At 29.9% G+C, this 22,528-nt stretch overlaps 1 protein-coding gene across 1 annotated transcript; it reads right to left on the bottom strand.

The window, feature by feature from the left end:
* Positions 1-7,241: 7,241 nt before the first annotated feature.
* On the bottom strand, positions 7,242-21,682 carry LOC126739136 (golgin subfamily A member 6-like protein 22). Its single transcript, XM_050444668.1, has 2 exons — positions 21,521-21,682; positions 7,242-8,668 (listed from the first exon to the last, which is right to left on the bottom strand). Exons 1-2 carry the CDS (start codon positions 21,539-21,541, stop codon positions 7,574-7,576), a joined length of 1,116 nt encoding a protein of 371 aa, XP_050300625.1. The 5' UTR covers positions 21,542-21,682; the 3' UTR covers positions 7,242-7,573.
* Between the last annotated feature and the right edge of the window lie 846 nt (positions 21,683-22,528).

The raw sequence follows: 22,528 nt of genomic DNA, 5'->3' as shown, positions 1-22,528 counted from the left end.
TGTCTGCTGCTTTAAAATGACTTGATGAGATACGCCTAAACAGTTTGCGTGCATAACCCAGGCAATAAATTATATTGAGTTACGCCCTTTTGAGAGCAGCTAGAAAACACCAAATTGGTCAACCTCCGGGCGAAATCCAAAAAAATTCAGATTATGACTTACGCGCCTTTGTATGCAAGGCGACGATATGTTGCCAGCAAAAAAAAATGGTAAAATTATTTTAGTACTGTAAATTAAAAATATCTGTAAAAATGTGAATTTTTTGTTTTGTAATTTTACTGCGGTCTTCTGTAAAATGTAAGCAATAATTATAGTAATTTTTAAGCAATATTACTAAGGATTTACTGTAGTCTTTTACAATGGTTTTAATGCAAATTCAATGATTATATCCGTAAAAATCCTGTAAAAAAGGTTAAGCATTTTTCAGAGACCCTGTAAATTTACTATAATATTTTTGGTTAAAAAATGTTGGTATGTTTTCTGTGTTTTTATTTTATATTTAGATATAATATATTTTTGCTGTAATATTTCTTAAATAAAATTTGTTTAAAAATTATGGGATTATCCCAAACTAAAAGCTTTTATGAAAAAATAAAAATATATTTTCTTATACATTTATTTAAACATATCTTAACATAACAAATTTATTTTGTAGTGAAACAAAGGATAAAAGATGAACTTAATGGAATTAACCTTAAAATATTAGGAGTTATTAAGTTATAAGCATTTAACATGCTTACATGCAGGAAAAACAATATGAGCCCCTTATTGTGTTTGCTTTTTGAACTACATGTTTTGTTAAAGTAATGCTTAAAAGCTTAATTTCACTAAGTTTATTTTTAATGGTACATATACTAAACGAATGTAAACAAAACAACGTTAACATCCATAATAATACAAATTTTAATATAATTCAAAAACTTATGCGATTCCATATTTCTTGACTTTCAGGTTTGATGTTCTTAAAAAAAAAAGAAAAAACGATAAGCTATTAAAAAATTATATATTTACAGCCCGTACTTACGTCAAATTAATAACAAAAGGTCGACAAATCTTCTTAGTAATGTGCCAGTATCCTCAGTGACTGCAGCACGATTTCGTCCTGATCTTCGTCAAAAATGGTTAACTTCTTATACTTAGCTTTTTGGGTCAGCTTTGGAAAATGCCAAAATACTTTTTTAGTAAAAAGTACAGGCCATTCTTTTTTAATACCTCAATTGTAGGCGGATCAGTATTTGTTAGGAAATCTCCTTGTTTGTTTCTTCTAACAAATCTTTAAACTTGGTGTGGTCCAATACTATTAATAATTACCTTCGAATTACTAGCATCATTTTCTATTAGTGGTTTCCACGTTAATGCAGAGCACCCAGCATTTCTATTAATGATTTTCTTTTTGTGAATTTTTTTGCAGGAACGTTTGGTCTAATAAAATAACCTATTCTCTTGGTACCTCTATTCATATACCAATTTCGATCTTGCATTTGGCTTACTAAGATGCAAGCTGCCTAACATTCGAATTTACAGGTACCTGTGATGTTATAATAATGTAAGCAGGGAATTTTAACCGTATTTCAATCAGTTTTATGGGCTGTAATTTTCGTGACGTTTTGTAAGAGTGCCGGGTTTTTTAACCATATGGATTAATTTTTATGCAAAATGACGTATATCGACTTTATCGACGTTAAAAAAGCTGCGATTTTCCTAAATCTAGTATCATTTAGGTTAATTTAATAAATATATTAAATTCACATTCTTGACTCACATACTATTGACATGGTAAATTTGCTTTAATTATAACAGTTAATACTGCTGTAAGATTGACGGACACATTAAGAGTGAAAAAGAAATCTTTTTTAGTATTTATTGAGATCTCTTGAGGCCTTAAAATCACTGCTAAGATGAGGCTTTCATTATGTCCAAGTCAATAAAAGGCAAAATAAATGTGATGTATATTTTTTTATGCTAAAAATCTGTTTTACGATAAATCAAAATCAAATCAAAATATATTACATATAAGTTATAAATTACAATACAATAATACCTCAAAACTTCACAATTATAACTATAACTAATAAACACAATAAACAATATTTGCCCAATAATTAAAGCTAAATAAATACCCACATACCTACTTATTTTTTGTTTTGAGGAGAGTGATTGAGCCTAAATTGATAATTAATTTGTGTGCACCGATTCACTCTCTATTTACGAAATGACGCGCATGGCAAGATGGACAAAGTTGGCCAGACAACAGAGGAGCCAACAGAGAAACGAAAAAGTGGACTATAAATAATGTAATATTAAAAAGAACAAAAATATAAAACATGTTGAAATTCAAATACAAAAAAAATTACAAATGTTGTTTTGTTTTGCAGAACGAATAATTTTATTGGTGTTCTTGTCTTGGAATCACCTTTTAAAACTAGCTTTTTAATAAAAAATGGCTTAATGGTATAATGAACTTAATCTATTAAATAAACAAATTACAACTATCTAAATGTATATTAATATGTAGCAGCCCAAGATATACAAATAGGATAAAACTTCCAATAACTTAACCAAAAACATCCAAAAAAGAATATAAAGCAACTAAACACATACCATTAAAATAATCAAAATAAGAAAAGTAAAAGCAATCAAATTTATTTGATACTTAACACATAGTACTCAACGAGTAAACTCACTTAGACACCTTTTAAGTTTTGAAGGCTTTAAATCCACTAAGTCAAAAGCCTGATTAAATCTATTTCCCAACTTAGATTAATTGGAGAAAATTTACCATAGTTTGTATGGTGACATTCAACCAGAAAAAAAGACGTTTCTCTAAGGACTCTGGTATTGCATCTAAAATTTATCAGCGATAACAATTCAGGGCAATCAATAGCATTATTAATCAACTTGTGAAGAAATATTATATCACACCTAGTTCGATAGTCCTCAAGAGAAGTCATATTTAGCCTCTCTCGATTAAATGTACTCATCTTGTACACTTAATCGCCAGGCACAAGTCCTGAGAAATTTATTTTGGACCTTATCCAGACTGTAAATATGGTTAGCATAACGAGGGGACCAGACTATAGAAGAATAAAACATGACACTACGAATAAGTGTAAGATATAAAACTCTGAAGGCAGCTACTGAAAAGTCTTGAGTATTTCTAGCTATAAAACCAAGAGTACGAAGGGCTTTACAAGACAAACTATCTAAATGGGGTATGAAAGTCAGGGAACTGTCAAACAACACCCCCAAATCTTGTATTATATCTTGACAATAATGTCATGATATAATACAAGGTTTGTAGAAGTAGATTTACCCTGCTTAAACCCATTTTGCTCGTTAATCAAGAGACCTCTACAATGCCAAGTAAAATATTTGTTCAGGATAAGCTCAAAAAGCTTGGGGATAGCAGATACCATAACAATGATCCTGTAATTTTTTATAATAATAATAATAATATTAATAATAATAATAATAATAATAATAATAATAATAATAATAATAATAATAATAATAATAATAATAATAATAATAATAATAATAATAATGTCTTATATTACCAAAAGTTACAAACATTATTTACAAATCAATTTATTAACTAAGTATGCATCAGTGGCGCAGTCTAGCTGTATTAGCTACTCTACTGAACCACATACGCACACAGTAAATGAGTTAAAGACAACTAGCGTGATGAAAATAAAGAAGTATCTTAATTAAAATTACAGAAAAGAGTTATAAAAAAAATTAATAAAAAAAATAAAAAAAATAGAAAACAACATTATTCAAAGCACAAAGAATGATGATCCAATTAACAATTTGAATTTAAAAAGTCTAAGATTTGATATATTATAATGTTTAAAAAAATATATATTAATGACTATCTAGGCGGGAATATACAACCACTATCTTGCAAGTCAAAAAGGTAGGTTTTTAACTTTAGCTTACACAACTGAACATTTTTTAAATTCATTGTCTTGAGAGGCACTGGAAGTGCGTTATAACATTTTACAAAATTATAAGTAAGAGCGTTGAAAAATTGCACTTTAATGATGTGGCATAGACAATCTATCTGAAAATCTAAAAAAAAATTAATTTGGGTATCATCTGTAAATGCCTGTATTTTACAATATTTAGTTGCTTTAAGAATATCAGATGTGTAAACCAAAAATAATAGTGGGCCTAAAATTGACCCCTGTAGAACACCTGATAACATTTTTACTTCTTCTGAATAAGTATTATCTGAATTAATTTTCTGAAACCTGTTATCCAAATATGATTCTATAATTGAGGATGAATGGAAATCAAACCCATAAAACTGTAATTTAAATACAAGAAGCCGATGATTGATTGTATCAAACGCCTTAGAAAAATCTAGAAGTACAAGCAGGCTATTCTTTTGGTTGTCTGAGGCGCGGAATAAGTCATCAGTGACATTGGCCAAAGCCACAGAGGTACTAAATCCCTTTCTAAACCCACATTGACTGCTGGGAATAATATTATTTGAAATAAAATGTTATTCCCAGCAGTCAATGTGGGTTTAGAAAGGGGTTTAGTACCTCTGTGGCTCTGACTTTTTTATATCATCCCTGTCACCATTTTTGAATACAGGAGTTATAAAGCTGTCACGCCATTTCTCAGGGAAAGTTTGTAATTTTAAAGACAAATTAAATAATGTACACAAAGGTCTAGACAAACTATAAACACATCTTTTTAGGAAATAGGTAGGAACATTATCAGGACCATAACTCAGTTTGTCCTTAAGGCCAAATAAAGATTCAAAAACCTCAGACAGGGTGAACTGGATAAAAGGCATGTCGACAGAATTTGCTACTGGAAAATTAAAGTTAGTGAGATCAACCTCATCAGAGTGACAAACACTAGAAAAATAGGTAGAAAATAGGTTTGCAATATCCTCCCCCGAATCTGCTGAAATATTATTAAAATGCATAGCATTTGGGATATCATGACTTTTATTAAGGGAGTTAATATGATTCCAAAATTGTGTGGTGTCAGATTGAATTGACTCATTTAAGGTAGCAATGTAAGATCTATAGCATTGCTCAGTATGAACTTTACATTGAGTACGTAGGTTAGCAAACAGGGTATAATCTTTAGCTAAGTTAGTACTTTTGAATTTAGCATGAGCAGTCTTTTTTGATAAAATAAGATTCCTTAATTCTGGGGAAAATCAACCTGAAAGGTTTATATATTTTTTTTTGGTACATAGACTGAGATTGCATATAAAACTACATCATAAAAGTTATTCACTGAATTATCGATGTCTGAATCATCAAAAATACTAATCCAGTCCACTAAAGAAAAGTAATCATTCAAACTTACAAAATCAGCATTTTTAAAATCAAAATAAGTTGTACTATAATCCAACCTTTCAATCCCATCACTAACCCTAATATCGCAAATTGTTGCTAAGTGGTGAAAGTTGTTTGGAAGAAATTGAAGTTTTTGAAAGGCAAATCAACATTTTTATTCACTGGTAGACTTTTTTATACATAACTTGGGAACCACTGGGAATATTTTCAAATTTCTTTTACACTATGATAGTAAGATTCCTGAAAATTAATTTGAGGGTAAAAACATTACTCTGGATTGAAGATTTGAGTAATTAATGCAGTTTTGGTTGAGGCATTAATTTTTCCTAATATTTTAAACTCATTTTCGTTTTTCTTGAGCATATTTTCATAAAAACTTGGAATATCCTTAAGAGGGTTTTAGGCAAAGAATGAGCATTTCTTATCGAATAATTTAACACTAAAATAAATCTTGTACCTCCAAAACTTTCTGAGCCAGAGGCAATTTTGTCCTTCAAGGTCCAATAACCATGAAATTTGAGGTATTTGAAACACAAAATTCTCATAAATTCATACTTGGGCATAACTTGGAAACCATTTAAAATATTTCCATTTTTATTTCACACCAAAGTAGTGGGATTCCTGAGGATGGATTTAAGAATTTCCCAAGAACTTTGGAAAAAAAATTGGTTCTAAGAAATAAAACATTACTGGCCCAACTCCAAGAAATCAGATAAAACTTACAGGTAATTAGGTAAACCAATGATGAAACTTAAAATAGGAAAGTCAAATTTCCTTAGGAACAAATCTCGCATTCAAAAAACCACTGAATCAACTGCCTGGAAGAAATCAAAGAATACACTTTAATAAATAAATTGATTTTAGTTTTCAGGCATTTGAAGTATAATTGCCAGGCATTCAAGCCGTTTGGCACTATCATAGACATATAGAGCTAAATTTAACTCTTTCCAAGTTTAACTTTTATACAAAAGCATACTTCAAACAATGACCCGAATCATTGATATAAACAATTCAAAGAAGAATTTGAAAAAAAAATGACAAAAAAACTGAGAAGGGCCACTTAAAGCCGAAACATTGGATTATCTTGTTGATGAAATTACGTTAAAGCCAAAGAACTGAGTTTTGAAGACGCGTTCTTTCTCTTTATTTCTTCAAATTTTTTCACTAAGAATATCATCAGTAGGTTATTAAATTCATAAAATATTCCTTAAATTTTCCAAATGAAATTATTTAATAGAAAGTTCAAAGGTGAACGTCAAACGAACGTGAGAACCTCGACCGCAGTAAAAAAACTTTCACAGACATTGATAATTTTTTCCCCGTGCATATTGTTTATGGTTATGAACTTAATTAGTTAATGTTTGTTTGTTGTTAAATTGCAGAAAGCTGCTGAGAGGTTTAAGAAATTTTTTATAGTGCAACAAACGATATTTCTGCAAAGGGAGAGGTATAATTTATAATAGAGAACACGTTAGGTGCACTATGGAACTTAATGAAAAATATTAAGAAAATTAATAAAAAAAATTACTCTTTGAGGGTGTATAGGTTATATATATTCTTTATAAGGCGTGTTTTATTGTTAAAATTGCTATATTTTAAATAATATTAATATTTTCCTACGAAGTCTTCCTAATAAAATCACAATTTAACAAAATAACATTTGTTGCACTACAAAATTTCAATGACAAACGATTTAAATAAAAAGATAGAAATCATTTATTGTTAGTGAAGTAACGTTTGTTGCAATATGAACATTTCTTAAACCTCTCAATAGCTTTTTGCAATTTAGCAACAAATAAACATTAACTAATTAAATTCATACCCACAAACAATCTGCGCACGGACAAAAAATTATTTATTATTAATTAATTAAATTCCCTTTAAAAATGTAAGGCGGCAAAAGAATAAGAAATATATAAAAAAAAATTTATTATACAAGTAAAAAAATAACAAAAAAATATACACACATAATGATCACTTTTACAAAAACTGGTATAACTGGGATATGATATAGGGCATCGATTTTCCCAAAAATGTATCAAGATCCAGCCCAACTTTATACCAAAAATTCATTATTATACAATCACAAACAAAAAAAAAATAATCCAAAATATCAGAAAAAAATTATCGTACATTCAACTCAAAGTACATATATATACAAAAAAAAACCTTAAAACTAAATAATAGAGAGACAGAGAAAGTAACATATATACAGAAAACAAGCAGGTACCCAACAACTATCACTTTCAATCCCATCCGTGGTGCTTATGTACTTTAACCCAGACCTTCTCCCATATGGGTATCGATATTTTTTTCCATGCGGGTACCTCTATGGTCTTCCACACTGGCACCCAGATTTTCTTCCAGTGGTCCACCCAGATCTGTTTCTTTTCGGTCACCCACTTTTGTACCTTCTCCGTTCGCCATATTTGCACCTTCTCCTGTTTCCAGATCAGCTCCTTCTTCGGGATCCAGATCTGTTTCTTTTCCGTACGCCAGATTTGCTCCTTTTTCGGGATCCAGATCTGCTTCTTTTCTGTTCGCCAGATTTGTTTTTTCTCGGTACGCCAGATCTGCTTCTTTTCGGTCCGCCAAATTTGCTTCTTCTCGGTTTTCCACACTTTCACCCACTCGGATTTCCATTCCATCTTCTTTTGGGGTATCCAGATTTGCTTCTTCTCTGTCCTCCAGACTTTTTTCCACACTGGTTTCCATATAAGCTTCTTCTTCCATAGGTCGTGCGCGGTATATTCTGCTCCGTGCTCGTCTTTTCCCAAGTAGTGCTCTCCATGAATTCCTTCCTTCACCCACTCCGGCTTAAATTCTTTTTTCCACTCGGGCACTTGGATTTCTTTCCACGCTGGCACCTGGTGTTCCACCCATATCGGTTTCCAAATTTGTTTCCACGCCGGGACTTGGATCTCTTTCCAATCCGGTACCTGAATCTCTTTCCAGTCTGGCACTTGGATTTCTTTCCAGTCCGGGACCTGGATCTCTTTCCACGCGGGTACCTGCTTCTCAATCCAGTCCGGCACTTTAATCTCTTTCCATGCCGGCACTTGTTTTTCAATCCATACGGGTTTATTGATGGTTTTCCAGTCTGGCACTTGAATCTCTTTCCATATCGGCACCTGAATCTCCTTCCAAGCGGGCACTTGGATCTTTTTCCATTCAGGTTTCCATTCGAGTTTCTTTTCGTGTTTCCAGACTTTCACCCATTCGGTTTTCCAGGTGAGCTTTTTGCTCCAATAGCCCTCGGGTTCGTGGTGGAAGGATCGTTTTGAGCGCGAGAGACTAACAGGATTAGAGTGCGATGGGATTACTAAAAAGCATCCCAGGATCTGGAATTTAAAATAAAAGATTGAAAAAAGTTTGTTGGACTATGATGTTTGAAAAATATTATAAACTCCTGGACAAAATTATCGTACCACTGATTATTTTGTCAAGAAAATTTAAATAAGAAAAAATATAAATTAAAACAGTTATATATGTTTTCTCATATAAAAAGAAGAACTGGACAAAAACTATGTTTATGCTCTATCATGGAACATGCTGCTAAGAGTGAGAAAAGTTTCCAAAATTTGATAAGAGGAATGTCGCGAAGGCTTTAAGCGGTCATTGCAGCTAAAGATGGCAATACACAATATTAAGAATTCATTATTGTTTTTCTTGGATCTATTGTTTTATTTTTGTATCAAAATTGAAGTTAGTGAAAATCGATGTTTTTTTCCCTGTATTGATTTTAGTTACTTAAGTCTCGTTTTGTTAAATAGAATATATATTTTTTTTGTTATAAAAATGCATATACTTGGGTTACCGAACAGATGGAGTGGTCACGTGATCGTTCTGCGCCGGAGGTGTGGCCTAGAGCCTCGATAGGGTTCATGACTTGGGGTTTTATTTAATTTTATTAGTCGAGCGGCTTTAGATCGTTTTGGTTGAATTTTCTGCTATTCGAACATTTGAATCTTCGCAATATTGAAAAGTTGAGATTGTGTTTATTTTTTTGTTAATTTGTTTGTTAACAAATAATGGCTGACGCGATTATAGGCAAAACTTCCAGCGCTCAGGTAGCGCTCGGTTCTGATGAACCTGGCCAATTACACCCTAAATGTTTGACCTGACACGATTACTTAAAAGGATTACCTATCCCTTTTCGGTAAACTCCAATATATTAACATAACTTTGCATAATAAAATACTTAAAAGGGATTATTATATCATTACCTGGCACAACCTCAAAATTGGTTTGGACCAATTTTACAGGCGACCGTATTATATTTTAAAAAAAGCTGCTACAAAGCAAAACTGTACGGTAAAATAAGTATGCATAATTCTCCTCGTCTAAATCTGCCAAGGTTGCGTCGATGGGCGGGCCTATATTTCGCGCACATCATTTACTCCATCTGTTCGGTAATCCGACTATAGTTGCTTTGTATTCATTCTTTTTGTCTTTATTAAAAAAAGTCTCCAAAAATCAAGTAGTGCGATAATTTTGTTTAGGAGTTTATATAAAAACAGTACTTTTTCAAATATTCCCTAAAATATGGTCGAAAAGTGCCTTGTCACGACCAAAATGCTTATCTTTTAATAAAAATAATTAATACAAGGTTTTATTTAGAAAAAAATATTGCACTATGTGAATTATAAATTTCTAAAAATATCTGTGAACGATCTAAGAAGTATACGCGCGATACGATCGGCATAATATTCGAACGTAAAATTACACTCTCGCATTATTAAAATAGAAATTATCCTCTATGGTAATAATGCAACATCAACATAATAAAATATATGGCTGGTTAAAGCGAAAGCCGCAATGACAGTTATTAATTAAATATTGCAAGAAAAATTGTTGTTTTTTTCTTATTATTTTTAATCAATTTATTATAGTCGTTTCACTCGAGAGAAAATAATTTATTGATTCAACAAACTAGCTTCCTTAGATGTTGATCGTTAGAACTGTCATTTTCTACGTCAAAACTGGTATGCCACGGCCACATTTTACGAAAAAAAAATAAATTGGAACTATTTGGAATAAATTTAAAAGTGATTCTCATCTACACTGTCTTTTCTACGTAAAAATTGTTATGCGACGCCCAAATTTGATTTTAAAAAGATGACGTTCGGAGTTAGTAGCATCACTGAAACGTTGATTAATAAAAGAATGAAATTGGAAAAATATGTTACTTTAATATCAATATTTGATGAGCATCGTCTACAAATTTTCAATTCAAAACATCTTATTCATCATATATATATTTGACTTCTAGATCTTTTTTTGTTCTTATTAGCACTTCTATGTTTATAATGTGAACTGTCTGAGTGAGCATTTTCCTATACAGCCTCATCTCAAATTTTCCAAATCTTTCAGAATTTTAGTGGTGGCTTCTGTGATTCTCCAGGATTCTATGCAATACAATAAAATAGAAAAAACATACAGTCTCATGTGCCTTATTTTCATTTCAAGAGATAAGTGGTGAAGGCACCATATTGTGAAATATTTTAGTAAGGTAGCAATATTATTAAACACGTTCATCATATTTATTGGTGATCTCCACTTATATCTCTTTTGCTGATGATCATGTGTTACATTTTCTTTACGTTGAGGTTAAGGCCATATTGTTGACTCTACTGCACGATATAGTCTATTAACGTTTACAGTGCTTCCAAGCTATCTCCCGCCGCCATGGCATCGTGAGCGTATTGAATATTTTTTAGTTCGATTTTTTACTAGGTCTTAAGTTCATGGATAATGATAGAATAATAACTCTGAGAATGCCCCCAAGATTGTTCCCTTTACTATTTATCATTTTCATAAATGATATAAATAAGAACTTTAGGAAATCTACAAACTAGGTTTCTTTTTGGTCTTTTTTGACGATTTCAAGTTTTATAATAATAATAATAATAATAATAATAATAATAATAATAATAATAACGTTTATTAAGCAATATACATAATATACTTATTAACCAATACATGATATAAAAAATATAAACGTTTAGAAATATCACTGAAGCACACTATAAGCACTTGTGCGTGATTTGTGGTTACATGATCGGGTAAATGTCAAATTTAGGTAATTATGTCCTTATTGGGTAAACAGACTATAACCGGGTTACAAAGTTCGTTTCAGAGTACACTCAGAACAATATAAACCTGTAAGTTGATATTTCAAAACACCCTGAAACAAAAAGCATCTATTGGATGTATTTAAGATTTATTAAATCATTAAAAACTTCTCTACCCTTCAAAAATATCCAGTTTTGCGTTTAAAAAAGTTAAAGCCTTCAACCATCCTTATATCATTTGGGAGCAAGTTATACAATCTCGAAGCAAATTATTTTAAGATCCTCTGTCCATGAGTTTTACGAGTCGTGGTTGGATATGCCAAGTTATTTTGTCTAGTACGAGTAGATGAATTTTGGTTGATATTTAACTCTATCTTGTTTTTATTTATATATTTAAGGATTTCTAAACAATAGAGTTGATGCGAATCTAATATCTTACTTTCAGAAAAGAGGTTATCAGTGGGATATATTTTGTCTCGCCAAAAATGATTTTTAAAAACCATTTTTGAATTGATTTTAATTCTTGTATATGTGTTTCAGAAACGATTCCCCATCCCAAGATACCATAAACTAAATGACTTTGTACAAGAGACATATATACAATTTTTAGATGTTCGGTAGTCAAAAAGTCTCGAAGGTACATAAATTTTGAGAGAAGTCCCCTTAACTTCTGAACCATTTCATCGACATGAAGGTCCCATTTCAACAAATTGTCAATTTTAATTCCGAGATATTTAAAAGATGTTGCTTCGGGTATTTCACAATCCCCAATCTTAATGTTGCCAAGCCTTTGAAGGGAACTACTGTAAGTTGCAAAAGACATGTAGTTAGTTTTTTCTTTATTTAAAGTTAATTTATTGTGTTGAAACCAGTTTTTTAATTCCACAAAGTCTTTTTTAATTTGGGTTGTTATAATTTGCCAAGACTTTGATCTTCAGAGTAAAACGGTGGCATCTGCAAAACTAACCAGCGTTTCATTTAGTTTAAGCTTAAGCATGTCATTTTCATAAATCGTCAAAAGTAAAGGACCCAACACAGTTCCCTGGGATACTCCATACCTAACATCTCTTTCACTGCTTATGGTTCCATTAAAGTCAACACGCTGCGTTCTATTTGTAAGGTAGCTTTTAAGCAAATCGAAAACTTTGCATCGGAGTCCACAGCTGTGTAGTTTTTTTTAAAGTATCTCATGACAGACAGTATCAAATGCCTTAGAAAGATCCACGAACAGGCATAAGCAAGCTTCACTATTATCTAGTGCATCAGATATTTGTGATGTTAAAAGTTTAATTGCATCCTGCGTAGATCTTCCCTCCCTGAAACCAAATTGCAATTCTGATAATACATTAAATTTAGTTAAGAAATTTGTCATTCTATAGAGTAGTGGTAGTAAGTAGTTTCTTCCTTTGATCAAGTTTTATTACAGAGTGACTTAGATATGCTCAATAAGTGGTGTATCGCCAATGAACCGTTTCTGAATGTGAGTAAATTTATTATAAATTTATATCTTGTTGAAGAAAAATAAAAGGTTTAACTCATTTTACAATATAGAGGCCGTTTCTCTTCAGTCATGTAATATTATTAAGTATCTTGGTGTTTGGTTTGATGAGCACCTAAACTTTAACACACATATAACTAATGTGGTTCTTAACTCCTCAAATGTTTTAGGCTTTGTTTTGCGTAATTGCAGGGAATTTTCTGTTGAGACCTGTAAAAGGATATATATGTCTCTTGTTATGTCACAGTTGGATTATGCATCAATGATATGGTCCCCTTTTTACACAAATTGTTGTACTGACCTAGAAATGGTCCGAAATAAATTTATTTGGTGGTCTTGTAAAAATTGGTGAATGGTCATTTAAGCTGTCCTGAACTCCTTGGTGCAATATCTTTCAATATACCATCTAGGAATTATAGGCATAATAGATTATTCTCACTACCATTTCATAGCACTAATTATGGCATCCCACTCCCCTATTGAACGGACACATAAATGAATTAATTCTAATGAAGTTGAAATATTGGGCATTGCTTTACCTAGTTTTAAGAGGCAAATTAAAAGTTTAATCTAATTTCAGTGTTCAAAGATCTATTAGTGTCATCGGGTAATATTATTATTATTAATACTATTTTTTTGTTATTTCATAACCATAACCTGGTTGTTGCTATTGATTAATGTTGGATCTTAACTAATAGTAAATAATTTGATATATTTTTATTTATTGTTAATTTTATTCAAATATTGGGCTAACATGGATTATTATTTGTTTTGTAATGGGGTTAATCTCGTAAATAAATAAATAAAAAAGTAATAAGAATTTATATCGTTGCCCAAAAAACCTGGAGCAAAGAAGTGCAACGAGTATCACACCATCAGTCTGTGGAGTCATGTATTAAAATATTATCTTATTATAATCTACAGAAAAATTTACAACAAATGCGTAGAATATATATCCGAAAACCAATTTTTCAACAATTTCATAAATGTATTTGAAACCAGAGATGCATTCTTTGGAGTTGAAGTCCCTATCCAGAGGTGCAGAGACGTTAACTGTGATGTATGTGCATATCTAATCGATAATGAACAATTTTTTCGGCCTTTCATTGTTTTAAGGGTTTAAGGTCTTTTATGGTCTGACCCCACCTTGTATCTTTATGTGTTCCATTAAGTTTTAATGGAATTTGTTGTCTGATTCCAATACAGAATTGAAATTATCTGATATCTTTATCGGTTAAGTCGGCTTCTTCCAGGATGTTTATCATTTTACGATCTTGAACGCGATCAAATGCTTATTTATAGTAGATTAGAGATGCAGATACATTATCTATGATGTTCAGTCAATTGTGATTCAATTTATATTCCGGAAAATTGCTCAACGTAGCCCTTATCGGAGTAAAAGAAGGTATTCTTTTAAATGGAGTCAAACTAAATAAATTAATTACTGAAAAAAAATATAATTAATTTTGAAAAAAAAATTAAGAAAATAGCCGAAATTCTTGTAAAACTTTGAATTAATTCAGTAGACAGGAAAAAAGGGATAATTTTTCCTAGAAAAAATTGGCTTTCCATTCAAAGCATGGAAAGTCAAATTAATCAATTAAGAAAAAGTATAATAATTCATTCAGAAAAATTTAAAATTTATTTACTGTCAGGAAGAAATTCAAAGCAATATTTAAATTAATTGGAAAAATAGTTATAACAGTAAGAATGTTGAAAATAAGTTAAATATTGGAACAATTAATAAATTTAGCAGCAAAAAATTATATGTATTAGCTTTCTATTAAAAGCTTGGACAAGAAAAACGTAGTTTAAATAACGTAGAAAACAACAAGAAATTAAATGAACTTTCAAGAAAAAATTAAAAAAATATTCCAAAGGTTAGACAAATTAGGAAAGTTCCTGATAAAATTAATTTAATTAAATAAATTTAGTAGACAGGAAAAAAGCGAAAATTTTTCCTTAAAAAGTTTTGACCTCCTATTAAAAATCTAGGAAAAATTTATTAATCGACACTAACTCAAAAATTAATTCAACGGCTAAGTTGAAATAAAAAAAATATTCCGACTATATCGAAAAAAAAAAACAACAATGCAAATATTTTCCCTGGAAAAATCTTGGACTGAAAAAATAAATTAATTAGTCAAGAAAATATTTAATTGATTTTGAAAAATTTAAAATTCATTCAATTTCCAGGAAGAAATCAAACAAAAATACCTCACTTGTCTAAACAAATTAGAAAATTACCCTAATGTACTGGAAAAGCCTTGGCTTCCCGTTAAAAGCCTGGAAGGATAAATTAATTAATCGAGGAAAAATGCAATTTAGTCAGGAAAAATTAGAAATTAATTCAACTGCTTAGACAACCTAAAAAAATCGAATTTTCTTTAACAGTTAAAAAATTACCCTAAATTATTATATTATAAGCAATCTGGATTTAGAACAAATTATAGTTGTACTTCGGCTATGGCGGACGTTATTGATGACGTAATTCGGGCTAGGGATGATGGTAAGATTTCTGCTCTGGTGTTGTTGGATTATACTAAAGCTTTTGATTTCATTAGCCACTCAATTTTAAAGTCTTTGCTTCATTATATTGGTTTTTCTGATGCTGCTATTAATTTAATTGCCTCTTATTTAAATAATCGGATTCAACGTGTTAAAATAGATAACGAAATATCTGATCCTTTGGAAGTTGAAAGTGGTGTGCCTCAGGGTAGTATTTTTGGACTTGTTTTTTATCATTTACACGTCTAGATTTTATCTTCAATTAAAGCATTGTGTCCATCATTTTTACGCAGACGACACGCAGTTATATTATTCATTTTTACCAGGAGATTTTAAAATGGCTGAGTTTAAAATTAATCAGAATTTACAAGCTATTTGTGATGCTTCTTCAAAGCATTTATTAAAATTAAATCCTTTGTCATCTATAATATTCATAGGTAATCGAACTAATGTAAATAATATTTTAAATGGTATAAACATTAAATTGGGGGACGAAAGAATTCCAGTTGTCGACAAATGTAAGAGTTTGGGCCTTATAGTAGATAATAATATTCGTTTTAAACATCACGTGTCTAATATTCTTAAAAAGGCATATCTTACTTTAAAATTAATTTATTTGCATTACTATTAGACACTATTTAAGTAAAGATATTAGGAAGCTTTTATGTGATTCATTGGTCCTTTCACAATGTAACTACTGTGATGTAGTGTATGGCTGGTGTCTTGATTATGAGGATAGAGGTAGACTGCAAAAGCTCCAAAATTCTTGCATTCGACTAATATTTGGCATTCGCAGGAGAAACCGCATAAACTTCACGAACTTGGATGGCTTAAAATGCATAATCGAAGAATTGCTCATTCTTTAACATTTTATTATAAAATTTTAATATATCGTAGTTCCCCCTATCTCTATCAAAAAATAACTTTTAGAAATGATGTGCACCATTTAAATTTAAGAAGAAATACTATTCTCATTCCGAGACATAAAACACAGTTATTTAAACGATCATTTTCTTACAATTTTGCTTATCAAATAAATTCTTTAAATTTGGATCCGGACCGATTATCAATTTCTTGTAATACTTTTCGTAATAGGATGATTGTACATCTAATGAATCAGTAGGGTATATAATTTAGGTTCTCCTTTTTTAACTTTTTAAATGGATGTTTTCTTGAGTAATTTATTACAATTTTTGGTATTGGGAAGATTTTATTTATTTATTTATTGTCTGTAATAATTTTTCTATTTTATGTTATTTAACAAAAAACTTAATCTGTTTTTTGGGTATTTGCAATATGTATTGTTTTGCTTGATGTTAAACTGTCAAATTTAGAATTTAGAACTTTTATATGTAGGTTTATTAGGCATATGATTAAAGAAAAAGCTGTATTTAATCAATCAGTTATTAGTTAAGCGTTATTAACATTTTTTATAATAAAGTTGCGGCCACAATGTTAAAGACCAGAATCTGCCATGGCAGAATTCTGAATTTGTAGGCCTTTTATTTGCATAAATTTATTACTAGATTTTGTAAACTTGTTTTTTTTTTGTTTCTTCTATGAAAATGAAAAATATTTATTATTATTATTATTTATTATAAAAATTAATTAAATCATCAGCAAGGAAAAGAGGCTCCTTTTTAATTCGGTTTTTTAATTCAAATCCTAAAAGAATAAATTAATTAAGACAAACTTAGAAAGTAGGGTAACGATCAAGTGGAAATTCAAGAAAATATTCTGGTTTTTCTCGAAAAATTAAAGAAAATTACCCTAAATTTTTGAAAAAATAAGTAACTAAGTGACCAGGAAAAAAGAGCAAACATTTTTCGTTGACTAGACAGGACAATTAAGTTATCAATAAAAAATTTAAATAATTCAGAAAAATTGGGCATTACTTCAACTGCTAGTAAAAAATTCAAAAAAATACTCTTGTAAGCGTTCAACAAGTTTTGACAAACTAAGAAAATTATCCTAAATTCTTAATAAATTTAGTAAAAGAATAAAAGAAAATTTTTGCTGGAAAAGCTTGGACTTTCCATTAAACCCATGAAAGGATAAATCGCATAATCATCGAAAAATTTAATGAAATCAGCAGATATTAGAAATTAATTTAACTGACAGGATAAAAAGCCTTGGCTTCCCATTAAAAACCTGAAAGGACAAATTAATTAATCGAGGAAAAATGTAATTTCCTTAGGAAAAATTAGAAATTAATTCAACCCAGTAAGAAATTTAAAAAAATATTCTAAATGTTAGACTTATTACCTTTAAGTTCTTAATAAAATTAAATAATTTAATAGTCAGGAGAAAAGACAAAATTATTCCTATAAAAAGTTTTGGTTTCCCTCTTAAAATCTTGAAACGATAAATTAATATAGCTGTAGGTTTTTTCTTTATCGCTAGAGATATTATTGGGTTCTTTTAGGAAATAAAAGTCTGGATGGCAGAACAACAAAAGAAAGAGTTTAATAAATAAGTGTGATAATAGAACTTGTTTTACATAAAACCCGCTTAAATAGCTTCACACTACACGACAGCGTCTTATTATATTTACGTCTTCAATTTATTTAAAAAAATCCATCTTAGTTACGTCTTAATTCGTCTTTAAAATACTCAAAATTATAAAACCGGGAGCCGTCTTCTCCCGTTATAATTATAAAGCTCTTGCACGGCACCAAAACCGTCTTTTTCGATGATCCCGCGACTTTACGTCTTAAACCGGCAAATTAGATCGACTTTTACCACAGATGTAAATAGCTCTCCGCAAGAGGAGCTATTACATCTGTGCTTTTACTCTTCAAAGACTTCGACTGACTGCCTGCGGAGCTATTTACATCTGTGCTTTTACTCTTCAAAGACTTCGACTGACTGCCTGTTTTCCGTGTTCTCTTTTTTAATACGTATTAAGAACTGAGTCAGCTTTTTTATTATTCCCCTTTAATCGCCGTCGTACCGTTAACAGAAATCAAACGGGTTTTTGAGTCAGCAGTTTCCACAGATTCGGTTCGGCAGTATCAATTTTCTGAGAACCTTAAATATTGTTTTAACGAGTGCAAATTATATATCACATCATCATTTTGAAAGAAAAAATACTTTAAGAATATAAAGATAAAGAAAAGCTTACACTAACTGATTATGTTATTTTAATTATAAAAAAAATACTATCCTACATAGCAGTTAGGAAAAAATAACAAAAATGTTTCCTAGAAAAGCCTTGGACTGGAAGGTAAATTAATTATAAGCTTCATATACCTATTTTTTTATTAATTTAAAATGAAAAACAATGCTTAGTATGTATTTAGTATGCTTATTTAGTATATACGCACATACGCGCTTTCTAGTTCGTTTCTGTTATCGGTTTCATATAATCGCTGTTCAGTCCGCATTACCCTTAATATTTATAAACATTCTTATGTAAGACAAAAAAATTATTATTTTATATGTATTGAGGTGGTAATAAAAGCTTTATGTATTTGACTGTGACTTTTGAATTAATCAAGGAAAAAATTAATTATTTCAGGAGAAGTTAGAAAATAATTCCACTCCACAAGATGAAATTCAAAAAAAAAAAATAAATAAATTTTCTAGATAAATAAAAAATTATTAGAAGGAAAAAACGCACTATAATAATTTAAAAGCTACGATGTGGCGAAAACGTGAGTTGCCCTATGGACCTTAGATTATCTCCCCAAAAGCTCATTGAAAAATTCATTGTTTGACAAAAAGATCGAATTTTATTATGAGTTTTAACCGTTTTTGACACTTTTCCTAATAAATTCATTTATAAAAAAAACATTTGTTGCACTATAAGAATTATAAAGGTGAAAAACATGATATTTTGAATGTCAAAAAATTGATCCACGGTAAAATCAATAAATAAAAACTACCATAAATTAATCAAAAAATTAATTATCAGTTATTATTGAAAAAATAGATAGTTTCTTCTGGAAAAGATTTGGTTTCTTACGTAAACCATGAAAGGATAAATTAATTAATCAAGGAAAAAAAGTCAGAGGAAATTAAAAAATAATTCCACTGCCAGGATGATATTCAAGAAAAAAACAATTGTTTAAGCAAATTTAAAAAAAAAAATCACAATTTTACTAAAAAACATAAAAAATACAATAACTATTTAGATTTTTTTAATTAAATAATTCTTATAGAAAGACATTTATTGCACTACAACAACTAAAGCAAAAGCAAAACTCGTAAAGTAAAGAAAGTGTGTTGCACTATGAAAATTCAAAAGGTGAAAAACCTACCATTTAAATGTCAAAAAAATTGATCCATGGTAAACTCAATGAATAGAAACTACTCGAAATTATTGAAAGATTTTTTTTATTCAGTAGTTATGAAGTTATGAATATTTTCCTGGATAAGCCTTGGCTTCCCATTCAAAGTCTGGAAGGATAAATTTATTAATTAAGGAAAAATTTAATTAATTATGAAAATAGCATAAAATGATAGCATAAATGAATTAATTATAAAACAAAAAACTTAAATTAATTCATAAAAAAAAATAGGATTTAATTTACCTTTATTTAATTTTTGCTTTTGTTAAGTAAAGTCAAAGTATAAGTCAAAAGAGCACTACTTCAGACCAACAATTATAAACTTTGTTGACGTTTTGATCTCTATGAGGTTATTATCAATAGTCTAAAAGATACATAAAAAAAAACGCAACCATTGATTCAAGAATCAATAAATCAATTTTATGCAACTAAAATAAAAAATCTAACACTCAACACAATTTCTAAACTTTCCAAATTTAAAAACCAAAAGGTCACAATAGGATAATAACATTAGGATGAATATAGATAACAAGATTCTAGCAAAACGAAAAACTAATGAGTCTATGAATTTCTTGTTTTAATTAAGATAGTACAGTTATTATTAACAAGGACGATCTACAATACATGTAAGTGTATATGCAGTTATCCTAAAATAATTAATATTGTTATCCTAAATTAATCTTCCTAATTTTATCTACTGTGACCATTTGGTTTTTCAATTTGGAAGGTTTAGAAATTGTGTTGAAGTTTTATAACCAATTTTTCAAAATAATTAATTTTATTCTGATAGATAGATGTCAAACGAGTCAAATGCTCAAAACCGTTTTATTAAAGTGCTTAATTGAGTTTACTAAGGTACCCAGTGATGTCAAAAGTTGTAATAATTTAAACCGGTTCAAGCGGCTTCTGAGAGGATTTGTTTTGAATAAATGATAAAATATTATGTTATTTATTTTATTATTATCTTCGTCAGTGTTTTTGTCTTTAACATTTTATATGTACCATTTTAGTTTTAAGTTTACAATTTTATCTTTATCATTTTATATTTACAATTTTTAATCTAGTTTATTTTTATCAATTACTGTTTAGTTTTACGTGTTTTCAAAGTTCATTTTTTTTTTCCTTGCAATCTTATTTTCTTTAATAACAGTTTTTGTATGTAGATGTTATTATGCTAACTATTATTATTATTAATTTACCTGTCAGGATGAAATTAAATAAATACTCCAATTATCTGGAAAAATTTTAAAGTCTCTTAATTATTGAAAAAATTAATTCGTCAACCAAGAGAAAAATTGATAAATATTTCCTGAAAAAATCTTCGTTTTCTATTAAAACCATGAAAGAATAAATTAATTTTTCAAGGAAAAATTAGTTTTCGCACTAGGACCACTAAAACGAAAAGTTAAAAAGCTACCACTATGAATTAAAAAAAAATATAAATGTTTATTCTTTTTTGGACTATTTGTCAATAATACATATATTGTTACGGATTTCCTAAAAAATATTTGTTGCACTGTAAAAAATCAAAAAATGAAGAACTTTCCAGTTCAACGTCAAAAAAATTGATCCAAGGTAAAATCAATGAATAGAAACTATATTTAATTTTTCCTTTTCATACTAAAACAACATAAAAAAAATAGAAAACCTTAATAATAATGTACAAAATACAGTTGCTATTCATCGATCATACCTCCAATAAAGGGCAAAAAATGATTAATCCAGGATCAAAGGTCACCAAAAAAAAAAAAATCACAAAAAAAAACCACGCCGTAGAACCCCAAAATTGAAAAATATTTAAGAAAAGAAAATATCACAAACCAGAAATGACAGCCACTGCATTTTGATCGACAACCCCTAAGTAAAATAGGGGAGGGCGTGGGGGTCGCACACGTAAAAACGTCGTTGATTTACTGAGCCGGCCATAATCCACGGTAGAGCCTTTATACCACCCGGTGGTAATCTCGTTTGTTGGACGGTGCTGCGCCCCCCCGTGTTACTCCTTGGCCCCCCCGAACGTCACACGCGGACCCAAAAGTGAACGCACAGTGATGCGCGGGTACTTTCTTCTATTTTAACTCTTTTTGACGGCTGTTGGTACTGGCGGGCATTGGGAGGTCACTGGTACTACTTCCTAATCGACTCTTTTTTTTTGGTTTTTGTTTTGCTCCGAGTGCGTTATATAATTTTAATTAATGTGTTATGCGGTCTCGGTGTAACTATTACCTATGTGATCTACCGTTGGTTGTATGTGGAAAAGGTGCATTTTTCTTGGCCATTATGTTAATGGCGAAATGTCATTTTTATTTTAGGAAAAAATGTACTTGAAAAGTAAATGACCACTACTAGGTGGCCGCCATTTTGCGTGATTGTGTCCTTTCGATGTTGGTCACTCTGACAAATTTCAGGTGTGCCAATTGTAGGTAAATAAAACAATTAAAGTTTTTGCGAAGTTATGTTTAAAAAAAAAAAAGAAAAATTACATTTAGTTAAAAATAGATGCGATAAGATAGTTGCGTTATTAGATTTGAGTATTTTTCTTGTACTTCTTCAAGAATTTTGTTAAAATATATGAAAGAAAGTAAATCACCTAAAATGAGCCAAAGTTTCAATTAACTTGAGATAGATGCACGCACTTTAAAATATTGGTTTTAATATTGTGATCCATTTGAATCTTATAAAGCCTAATGCCTATGATCTTCATTTTAATTTTTGCTTGTGTTTACTTAACAAATTCGGCTAAGAATACTTTTATTTTCTTTCAATTTTTACTTTACTTCTACTTTCCTTCTCCTACTCCTAATCTATAAACAGAGTTTCCACATTAAT

This window comes from Anthonomus grandis, chromosome 1 (assembly GCF_022605725.1).
Source record: "Anthonomus grandis grandis chromosome 1, icAntGran1.3, whole genome shotgun sequence".
Classification (NCBI taxonomy): Eukaryota; Metazoa; Arthropoda; class Insecta; order Coleoptera; family Curculionidae; genus Anthonomus; species Anthonomus grandis.
This window is presented reverse-complemented; position numbering and strand designations above follow the sequence as displayed.

Excerpts from the sequence above, each read along its gene's own strand:
- LOC126739136 (XM_050444668.1), bottom strand. The coding sequence starts at position 21,541 with ATGCAGTGGCTGTCATTTCTG. Across the intron at positions 8,669-21,520 it reads TGCAGTGGCTGTCATTTCTG|ATCCTGGGATGCTTTTTAGT; the intron begins GTTTGTGATATT and ends TTTAAATTCCAG.